At 40.9% G+C, this 11,499-nt stretch overlaps 1 protein-coding gene across 1 annotated transcript; it reads left to right on the top strand.

Moving 5' to 3' along the window:
* Positions 1 to 180: 180 nt before the first annotated feature.
* On the top strand, positions 181 to 11,476 carry LOC146663904 (guanine nucleotide-binding protein subunit alpha-13-like). The gene is made up of 5 exons (XM_085416852.1): positions 181 to 525; positions 1,566 to 1,792; positions 5,489 to 5,539; positions 7,603 to 7,803; positions 9,250 to 11,476. Exons 1-5 carry the CDS (start codon positions 243 to 245, stop codon positions 9,619 to 9,621), a joined length of 1,134 nt encoding a protein of 377 aa, XP_085272978.1. The 5' UTR covers positions 181 to 242; the 3' UTR covers positions 9,622 to 11,476.
* Positions 11,477 to 11,499: the final 23 nt, after the last annotated feature.

Below are 11,499 nucleotides of genomic sequence, written 5' to 3'. Positions count from 1 at the left end.
CGCGTGTAAATTTCAGTATGCTGCTTATAAAGTTATTTTTGTGTGTTTCCATTCAAACGTAGCTACGGACAATATTACGTGTTTATGTGAGGCATATCCGCGTAAATAGCACAGTAGGCTGTGCCTTAAGATTGATGGTAAACAGTCAGCAGCGGTACTTCCTGAGTTTAGGGAAGGGGCTTGGTCCCGTGCCTGCGCCCGAGAACGCGCATCAAATTAGCATCGATGAAGTTTGTGCGAACATGGCGGATTTCCTGCCGACCAGGTCCGTGTTAAAAGTTTGTCTACCCGTCTGCCTGCTTAACAGCGGCGAGGTGGAACAGCTGAGAAAGTCCAAAGAGATCGACAGATGTCTCTCCAAGGAGAAAACGTATGTAAAACGGCTGGTGAAGATCCTTCTCCTCGGCGCTGGCGAGAGCGGCAAGTCGACTTTCCTCAAACAAATGCGGATCATCCACGGCCAGGACTTCGACCAGCACGCCCGAGAGGATTTCAGAGCAACGATTTACAGCAATGTTATCAAAGGTAACCTCGCTACCGAGGGCTGGAAACTTAAAGGGCGTGAAAATCGCCCTTTTTACTCGGTTAAAAGGCACTGGAAAGTTTCCACATCTGTTTAGCAGCGCTGGGCTGGGTGAGAGGACACATAAACAGTCTACATCTGCTCTCGGCACACCCATAGGAGCCTCGTTTGTCCTAAAAGCTTAACTTTTCTAGGGGTTTAGCATAGCTATACCAAATACAGCGAATCAAGTTTTTTGTGATATCTTTAACCAACACTACCCGCGGTTTTAAATCAGCTACAGGCAAGTTTTGTTGCTCAATAACTAAGCTCGGGATGAAGCTAATGGAGGGCAACCCGCCAGTGTAGTGTGCTGTAAGGTGTTCCTCTTTGTCCACGGACTGAATGAAAGAGAAATCTTTACGTTGGTGTTGTCCACGTTAAACAAAATCGTCTGTAAATACCAACAAGGCTCAAGCGTCGCTTTTTAATAGTCACGAAATTGTATATAACCCGACAGTTATTTCGGCCATTTTCAAAGTAAGGTGTTGGTGTGACCAGCACATCCTGTACATTTTTTTTAATGAATAAACAGTTTGAAATAAATGTAAATAATAGCTGTGAATACAGGGATTTCCCCGGATTATAATGTGGTTTTCGAAGCACATTTTCTTGTTATTTCTGGTCATTATGTCAGCAAAATGTGCTTTATTCTTGACTGAATGAAAGTTCAGTTAAAGAAAAATTGGGTAGAGTGATGGTTAGCACAAGGTGGTGATTTTCTTTTTCCTTTGAGGGGAGGCTAAGACCTCTTTGGTGGAAATTTTGTGTAAGCAGGAAAAACCCTGAAATCTGTCTAGTAACAGGGTTATGTTAATCATGTGCTACCTTAAAATCAACTCCACTTTTTCTTGCCCTATCATCATTTTTTTTGTATTTTATTTATTTATTTTTTAGACACAGCAGGCCTCCAAAGGACACAGGTGTTGGGTTACTTTTGTTTCACCTGCCCTTCTCACTACCCCTTTCCACTATTAAGTTGCCATCTGACTTCCTTTTCCAGGTATACGTGTGCTGGTGGATGCCCGTGAGAAGCTGCACATTCCGTGGGGTGATGAAGACAACCAGCCGCACGGCGACAACCTGATGGCGTTCGACACCCGCTCAGCCAAGATGACCAGTGGGCAGCTTGAGACATCGGTTTTCCTGGAGTACCTGCCCGCCATTAAGGCCCTGTGGGCAGACTCGGGCATACAGAACGCCTACGATAGGCGCAGGGAGTTTCAGCTGGTGGGTTAGAGCGTGCACACACACACACACACACACACACACACATGCTGAAATGGCATAACTGACAGATAATGGTGGCCTAGTTTTGTCTGATAAAACGTTCTCAATCTCAGCTCTCTATCACCAGGTGCAATAAGGGTTTTCTGGTGTTTGTGAATGGGTTTTTCCAAAAAGTCATATTGATGAAAATGGCAGTGAAAACAGAAAGTGAAACTGACTTTTCAATTCATCCTCCCTTTCCACTCTCCCTGCATCTAATTCTTTAGTCTCTGGTGCTCTCTCTGTGCCGAGTGGTCAGACATGTGATTCAATAGGCTTCCTGTTTACACCTCTCCCAGCTGCGTATATCTTTTGGCTGTCAGTGTGGACGTCTTAACTCTGTGACGTTTACCCCAGAAGAGCAGATGTGGTCGGGAGTGCGTTCACATGTCCTTTCTGGGCTGTTGATATGCTCTTATTTTATCTTTTATTACCGTAGCTTTAGGCTTTTTTAAAAAAATGACCAGCTGTCAGGGATTTTCCTGACTCAAAATAAGCCCCTTTCTCCCATGAGTGTAGCTTTACAGTTAAAGCACTGATTACTTTACATGATTTGACAGAAATCTGTGTATTCTGGCTATTTAATAAGCCAAAAAAATGACAATTTTATCCAAGTAAATAATCCCCAATTAAGAAAACAGTGTGTTTGTCAAAAGGCTGGTGATTTTCCTGTGGCTCTTGCCAAAATGTTGTCTGTATAGGAATAACCCTGATTGCCCTGCCTTCATGTGACAAACTTAAACACTTCAGCAGTTAAGGGGCCCCCAACTGAGGACAGAATAAGGGCTGCGCTTCTCCAAGTGGCTTTCAGTAATGAAAAGCAGAAAATTACAATTTGCCAGTGGGTTGCATAAAACCAAACTTTCGTCAATGGCGTTTTGTTGCTCTGGCACACACACACTCAGCTTGTTGGTGCAAACCTTTCCAGACAGACAAGGAGAATAAGTGTGATCAGAGCAGGAATGTTGATCTGTAGTTAAACAGCTTTATGCTCACAAACAGATCCCTGGCTCTCCCACTCAGCGTTATTTGCACACAAACACTAAGAGTGTCACATACCTCGAGTTACACAAGGTCACACACACACTAACGTGCATAACCTATCTGTGTAAGAGTGTAAGTATTCATTTTGCAAATTGGCAAGTTCCTTTATTCCACCCGCCCACCCCCGAAATCTTCAAAAGCGTTAATTATCACGGAAAACATCGCACCTTTTAGACTTTTGAAGCTGGAGCTGTGCATTTAATAATGGAAGTGAGCTGTCACTTGGACTGATCATTCATATAAACACACAAATGTGACTCATTCGGTGACAGTAGTAAACGGAACAATGTAAGCAGCCTGCTATGGAAACAGCCTGTAACTGAAGAGCGGCAGGATCGCTGAAAGCCTGACTAGCTGTTCAGTTACTGGACGCTAGGTGTTGGTATCACAGAATCACTGTAGCCTAAGTGTGCTGCGAGGCGATCATCTGCGATACATCACAATATCTGTGAAAACGAAACAAGTGAAATCGCCTACATGTGTTGATAAAGATATTGATACCACAGATGGAAGCCATATAAAATATATTGTCCCATCCTTATTTCACATGTGCACATGTTTACAGATTAAAGCTCTTTGAATTTTGGCGGATTGGTTGAACAAACCAAATAGTTGGTCACCTGTCACTTCAACCCACTCTGGAAAATGAGGTGACATTTTATAGACTAAACAATTGATCAGAAATAGCTTTGAGCCTTTATTTGTTGTGTAATATCAGTGGAGGGTCAATGGACCACAGACACAGGGCTACACACACACACACACACACATACACACACACACATTACTGCACAGCCAAGACAGTTAGTTTATAAAAAAAAAAAAAAAATTAATTCATATGTGACAATTCATTGTTCTAGGGTACAAAGTGAAACAGTATTTGACTTTAATTTAAAAAAAAAAGCATTATTTTAGGGTCAAAAAAGTCTCTGTATATGTATTAAAATCAATGTATGTACAGAACAGTGTAGTTTTTGTCAAATGTCCATCTTTTATAAAACCAACCACACATTTTGAAAAGTGTTTGGGATGTTTTGGGTTCTTTTTGCCTTTTCTCTTATATTAAAATAAACTTATTATTGTTAGATGTCTTGAAATGAAACTGAATATCAATTGCAAGCTTACAGTGTACAAAACCTTAATATTAAGTTTTAATGGTGAGTACACTGTAAACCCTGAGGGCAAAATTAATTCTGTTGGGAGCTGTTAAAATTTTTTTCCTTCTCTAAGAAGAGATTTGTGTCATTTGCAGCAGATTACCCAGAATCCCCTCGTGTTGACCGTGCCCCATTTAAGCATTTGCATCACAAATCGCACGTGCCTTCAGGCCTGGTTGTAATTATCATGTTTAAAAAAGCACACACACACGTAGCGCTGTGAGTATGCACATGGCTTCTCTCACTTCCTGCAGTGCAGACGTCAGCGTTGCTCGTTACAATAGTCTTAATCTTTTCATCGGAGATTCTGAGATTCATAGTATTAGAATTATTTAGTCACATCTTCCTTTAATGTAAGTGTCGGTTCAGATGACATATTGCTGAGTTTCAGTTTTGCTTCTGCAGGCGTTGTCATGCCTCAGCAGGGAGAACGCAGAGTGATTGCGCTTCTTGTTTCTCTTCTCCTTTTTAAAAAAAAAAAAAACAGGAAAAAAAATCTGACTTGATTTTTGATTATTTCAAAACCAACCAAACCCTTCTTAGTTATGAGCTCCTTTTACTCGGGCGGAGTCGGATGTGAAATCAGAAAAGTAGCTTTTTCTTCATTTAACTCTAGTAGAGCGCCACACCATTGGGCTCCTCCCTTGGGTAATCCTAGCCGTGCACATACACACACACACAGAAATGCACACACACAATCACAGGTTTTTCAGGTCAGGTTAGTTTTTTTTTTTTTTTACCTAAAGATCAAAAGGTGACAAGAAGAAGAAGCTGGGGTGGGTAATGCTCGTACATGGTGGTAAGAGAGAAATACAACCCGATCGCTGCAACTGGGAACATTTAAATGCCTATCGTGTCATTAATGCAAAATACATGCAAAAAACAAAACAAAAATCCCCTGTGCAAGTGTAGTGCGTTGCAGTAGAGGCGCTGCAGGTCACAGGAAAGACGATGGGTTAAATCTGTTTTTCTTTTTGCACACTGTGTTTTGGTTTATGTCGAGTGCAGGACCCGCACCAGCTCACAGATAAAGGAATGCATCTCAGTCCTGGCAGCCCCGTGTCTGGTCTTGCACTGCCTGCACAAAAGCAGTGTCGAAAAAGTCTTGGGAAAAAACTCAAATAAAACACTTCTAACCACGCAGACACACACTAACCAACACTTCTGAATACATCAAAGACACACTTAGAAACACGTGTCACAGTCTTACTAAATAATGCGCATCCTGCCTCAGTACCTCAGAACAGACTCTGCTCTGGGGCAGACACGGGAGAAAGAAAAAAGTCAGGTTACTTCTGTCTGTGTGGCAGCTAAACACTCTCCCCACTAGTATCTCAGCGCCTTTTCCACTTGCAAACATATTGCTGCAAAATGTTTTCTGCTGATTGTGGTAAAAATGACAGAACCTAATTAATTGTGTAGAATTAACAGAAATTCCTCCTCTGTCCTGTCGCAGGGTGAGTCAGTGAAGTATTTCTTGGATAATCTGGATAAGCTCGGCGAGCTGGTAAGTTGTTTCTGCTTGTACTCTTTGTGATAATCAGACTTGTGCATGTTATAGTTAATACTGCAACATGTCCAGACAATTAAAGGTTACCTTAGAAATGACTAAGGTGGTTGCTTGCCGCAGATAATGCTGGCATTTTGTGAAAGAAGCTCCTTATATTTAGTTAAGCTCAATTTTTTTTTCAGGTGTTTAAAAGTTTAGTTAAAAAAAACATCAAGATGAACACACTAAGCAAGTTCAAACAGTTTATAAACCCTTAATATTAAGTCTAAAGTCCAAAACTTGAGGGCGTTATTGAGAGTAAATCAGGGTTTTTCCTTTATTAACATGAGAGATATTTTAACCGCTCCCAACTGAGTTTTAACAATACTTCCTTTTTTCTGACATCAGCATGCTGGAAGTTGAATTGTTTTTCAGATTTCTGTGCATCATAAACACATCCTTTTTACATTGAGGACATTAAGTGTTTATACTTGTACTATTATTTACAAACACACATGCTTATGCTAACATCTACAATCTTACTGTCTTCATGAGGTTTGTATGCGTATGTTTGTTTTGTAAATTTAATTACACTTTTATTACCAAGGTTGTGCTTACAGGTGGTGTAAGCACAAAGGCTGCTGTATTCTTTTAGATGCGTCTTTCATGTTGTGCTCTTCAATACAGCCACCTTTAGTATGAACTCGATACATAAAGTCCAGCCTTTTCTGCTCATTTCCAGCACCACCTTTTCAGACTCTACTAGAGTAGCTTTGCATGATTCATATTAAAAATAATCCTTATACTGTGCTCACTCAGATCTGTATGTCTGGGATGACAAGATTAAGGTGGTGTCACATCTTGATGATGTCAACCAGAACTAGGAGAAGAAAAAAATGCCATGCCATTGTCATGTTTACTGCAAGCTTCCATCATATCAGTTTACATATCACAGAAAATGGACAGAGGCTTAGCAGGTTCACCTTATATGTGTTTGAATGAATATAATGTTGCATGCACACACATCCTCATAGCTTTTGTAAATGCTATGAAGCTAAAAAGCTAGTTTTGTTTCTGTGGGTGTGTGTATGTTAACTTCACTCCTGTGGCTGACCTCAGGCTTTTTTTTTGTTTATTATAGAAATACACGCACACACAGTTGCAAACCACAGTGTCCTCATTACAAATGGGCACATTTTGAATGGGCGCTACTAACATGAATGAAATCCCCCCCCTAAATGTATAATCAAACTCATAATGACTGTTTTCATAATGGAGTTGCTGTGTTTTCTTTCATCACCATTTTACAAACAGCATCCATTTGTGGGTGTTTGTGTTTAGTATATGAACATAATATTCATTTCAACTCTTTGTGCTGTCAATTGTAGCTGTGCTAGTTTCTCTCCTCCCTGTTTCACTCTGTGTATGAGTCTTTTTTTAATTTGGTAAGACACGTTTAAAATGCTCAAGTTATTTTTTTAAACAGAACACACCTAGCCTGCATCTGGAACCGTCCCCTCTATTAAGCAGTGAATCTGAACCTGCTAAAGCCAGTTTAACAATGATTACAAAGATGATTAGCTTGTATACAGAGCCTACCCAAGCTTCCTGGTGATTTTCAGTTGAAATATCCACCTTTAGATTCAGCTCCTCCACAGAGGTTACAGCAGAAGCAGATGTTAAACTTATTATGTCAAACCTTTACTTTCATTTTCTACAAAATGCTGACCTTCCCATCGATTGCTTTCTGTGGGAAATCCCCATATTTGTGAATATTTACGGAATCGTTTTTGTGTAGTCTTAAACTCTGCTGTGTTTTCCTCAGCGCTCATAAGTGTGTCATTTCCAGTCTTGCTTTTGCAGGACCCAAAGTTAGAGCTGAAGAATAAAACACATTTCTAGTATTTACAGATGAATTGGCTGCTAGTTTGAACTTTGTTATGTGTCTGGTGTTTCTTCTTCAGTCTGCAAACAAATCCTGGTTTGGAAAGGATTTTCTATCAAACGGTTAGGTGGAAATGAGGACAAATGGTATTTTTGTCTCAATAATTAAAAGTTTGTCTTTCTGCCTCTCCTGCTAGGATTATCTTCCCACTCAACAGGACATCCTGCTGGCTCGTAAACCCACTAAGGGCATCCATGAGTATGACTTTGAGATCAAGAATGTTCCCTTCAAGATGGTGGACGTGGGAGGGCAGCGATCCGAGCGGAGACGCTGGTTTGAGTGTTTCGACTCAGTCACCTCGATCCTCTTCCTCGTCTCCTCCTCCGAATATGACCAGGTAAAAAAATTAAAGTAAACACCGCTGCTGCATCAGATGCAGAAAGAAACCATGGCATCTCATTTCCTGCCACTCACAAGCAAGCACGCTCAATACAGATAGGATGATAAGAAGCACATTAACCAGTTTGTTCTTGACAATAATGTGTGGTAACTTTTGATAACGTTTCATTGATGCTTCTGCTTGTGCAGCTGCAAGACTTTCCTTAAGACGAATTAATTATTTGAGTTTCTAACTAAAGCTCTGATTTGACCACCACTTAGATGTGCAAGTGACAACTTTGGTTCATTTATTTGCTAGTCGTGCTGTATTTATTTACCATGTTTCCCCTTCCGTCTTCAGTATTCTAGCGACAGGCTGATGTGAATCCCCAAAATGTGACTGATATGTTTAAATGGGCACCAACAGCATGAATCGGTCTGTTCTTCATCACATTTACAAGGCTCAGTTCGGGGGGTTGTGGTTTGGTACTTTTTCAGAGCGGTGGGAAAACAGTGAGAAGACTTGCAAGACAACATTTTACAAGTACACATTAAATTGTGATGGATTGAAGTATTTACACAAACGAGAGGCTGAAATGTCCAGCAGAAACTTGATTCGAAGCTCAGAGCAGATGTAAGGTTTGCTTTGCTGCTAACTTTACACAAACTGAAATTATCTCAAGCATTAATGGAGCCGACTAACTTCTGATTGGTTGTCCCTCGTATACAAAAGGCTTGAATGTCAGGCAGGTATGGCTTCTTTGAGAGAACCATTTAGAAGATTTTTCACATGAAAAGACCCAAGATTAGGAAAAAACCTGTCTGAAACTGAGTGTTTACAGCAGTCTGAAGCCGAATTCCTTGATGATATTTAATATGAGTGAGTTTTATGAGTGTCCACCGTTATAACAGTATATAAATGGCTGAAAATAAGGATGAGAATGGGTCCCCTTTAAGGATTCCAATGGCATTGCTTTCTTAATGGTTGAATGTGGAATCAAGCTGCTTGAAAGCAGATGGAAGAATTATTTGCCTCTGATTGAACCATCTCAAGTGTTTTACCATCATAAATATGTTTTCTGGGACTTAACCAACTTCATTTTAGCTATGCTGGCCCCTAGTTTCAAGTCCCTCACTGTTTTCCTCATTTTGCTGTAACTGACTTAAAAAACAAGCTCTTGTTTGATTTGCCCTGTGCAACATACCAACTGTTGTTGTAAGAGCCATGCAATAGCAGGCTAACCCAAATAGCCTAGTTTTTGGGGGGGGGTTTCTCGTTTGTTTGTTTTTTTAAACCTATTGCACACCATAAAACCACAGTTTTAATCCAAATTGACTTTGGTTAACAGGAAATGCTATTAAAAGGAAGCTTATGAATACCTGACAGGATGTAACATGTACAGGTTAAAGGATTTACACCATCCGTACTGGCAGTAGTATTTAATTGTTCCGTCATCTATTACAGGTGCTGATGGAGGACAGGCAGACCAACCGGCTCCGTGAATCGCTCGACATCTTCGAGACCATCGTCAACAACCGTGTCTTCAACAACGTTTCGATCATCCTATTCCTCAACAAGACGGATCTGCTGGAGGAGAAAGTGAAAAACGTTCCCCTCAAGGACTACTTTCCCGAGTACAACGGACCGGAGCACAGCCTGCCGGACGTCCAGGCGTTCATGGTGGACTGCTTCCGGGCCAAGAGGCGCGACTGTACTCAGAAGCCCCTGTACCACCACTTCACCACCGCCATCAACACGGAGAACATCAGGCTGGTGTTTCGGGACGTCAAGGACACCATCCTGCACGACAACCTCAAACAGCTCATGCTCCAATGACCTCTGACAACCTGTGAAAATGGAGGACCTGAACAGGGACAGACCACCCCCTCGCTCATGAAGAGGACTTGGGAGAGAGAGCAGCATCAGAAGAATCCGATGAGACGTCAGCATTCTTCTTCAGACATTTTATATTAGTTTTTACTCTCCTCTTTGAAGAGTTGTCCCTCTTGTAAGTTCAGGATTTGTTTGAGGAACGAGTAAGCCGTGCACGCCGTGGTAATATAAATGGAGAAGAAGCCTCGTTTGGATCTTGGATGACATCTGAAACCTGCTGCTTCACCTCCTCTGTCCTGAGCTCTGCATTCACAGCACGAGTTACTGGGGCTATTTTCTCACAAGGTGTCATTGCTGGCGCCAGCAAAAGGTTTTCCAAAATGAGACGCACGGCTTCCAAACAAACGCAGGAATTAATCTAAGTAACGTTTAATTACCAGTACTGTGTGTGAGAGTTGATTTGCCGAGCACTGAATTCATCTAGTCCAAATTTACTGTTACGTCTGTTGAAAGTTGTTGCGAAGTCATTTTAGTCACATTTGGCGGTCATCAGCTTTTCTTTTTTTTCCATTTCAGATCAGCAGGTTTAACGCCCGCGATCAGAAGTGAAGACGTAGTAGAATTACAGTTAAAGATTTGAGGAGTGAACTGGCTCCAGCACTGGCACCTTGTTTTGCAGAAAACTGCTTGACGAGGGCACAACCACAACAGACTGAACCTTTTATTTCCTTTGATATAATTTCTTAAGACTTAATCACTATTTAAATGTTGCTTTATTATTAAATCTTTAATCAGATAATTAAGATGCCAGTTTCCGTATAAATTGTCCCTTATTTCTGGGTGTTCAGAGGGTAAAAAGATTACCTTCTTAGGCAGGTGTGCCACTTAGTGAACATGCAGTCCACTGTTTTCTCAGGGTTGAATCAAAACCGGTGTCGATGCTGATGTAATTGTTGATGAGCTAACTGAATATTCTGATTCTGATTATTATTATTTTTATTTTTTAATTCTGAGTGGTGCGACTCAGCCAGGCCTCCCTGCCGTTAGCCGGGTGGTGTTTAGCACCGTATCCTCCTGGCTTTGACCACTGACATTGACCCAGAACCCCCAGCTCCTCCCTTTCTTTGTTTCCATCTGTGATTAGATGCCTTGTAAAGGGACAGTCCTCCCCTGTTTGCCTGAATCATGAATGTGTGTTAATAAATGTACAGAGATTTGCTCTAGATTGCTTGAATATACTATAACCAATATTAATGTGGTAAGATATAACCCATTATGTGAGAATATCTGTGTTGGCACTGACTCCAGGCATCTCTGAAAACCCCTTGAACATTTTTTTTCCTTGTGTTGTTTAGATTTCCCTCAAAACTACATTTTGAATTATATGTGACCAAAAAAAAAAGACAAAAGCTTGAATACTTTTGTTGGTGACAGTATTTTGGTCTGGGCCGATCTTTGTTAGATCACCATTTCCAGGCACTGTTAAAATCTCTGCTTCTCTGCCAAAAAATCACCCTGTGCTTTTTCAGGACTGTGCACACTGACCGTGTCCAGTTTTACTCCAAAAATGCAGCTCGTGAGAGTTTCACTTTGCTTCCAGCCCTGGCTTTGTAAATACTGTAATCTGTTGCCATGTAAATAATATCCAGGTTTATCTCCTATATGTAAATGGTTGTAGAAATGGCTGACTTTTTTCCCATCCCGATTTTTTTTGCTTTTTCAAATCACAGCTTTTCCAATGAAGATGACTTTTTGATGTAGTGTATTTGTTTTCCATCACGGCTTGTTTTTGAAATTCTTGCTTGTGTTGTCTCTCATGCCAGTCTAACCTTCTCAATAAAATCCACTTTTCTACTTATGTCTTGCTCTCTTGATATGTTT

This window comes from Rhamphochromis longiceps, linkage group LG8 (genome assembly GCF_057381845.1).
Source record: "Rhamphochromis longiceps isolate RC_006_pf linkage group LG8, R_longiceps_female_GT1.1, whole genome shotgun sequence".
NCBI lineage: Eukaryota > Metazoa > Chordata > Actinopteri > Cichliformes > Cichlidae > Rhamphochromis > Rhamphochromis longiceps.
The sequence above is the reverse complement of the archived record's forward strand: the minus strand, read 5'-3'. Positions and strand labels throughout refer to the sequence as shown.

Bases quoted from the DNA above. Each gene is read 5' to 3' on its own strand.
- LOC146663904 (XM_085416852.1), top strand. From the start codon at position 243: ATGGCGGATTTCCTGCCGACCAGGTCCGTGTTAAAAGTTTGTCTACCC. The intron at 526-1,565 runs GTAACCTCGCTA...TTCCTTTTCCAG, and splicing joins TTACAGCAATGTTATCAAAG to GTATACGTGTGCTGGTGGAT. The intron at 5,540-7,602 runs GTAAGTTGTTTC...CTCTCCTGCTAG, and splicing joins TGGATAAGCTCGGCGAGCTG to GATTATCTTCCCACTCAACA.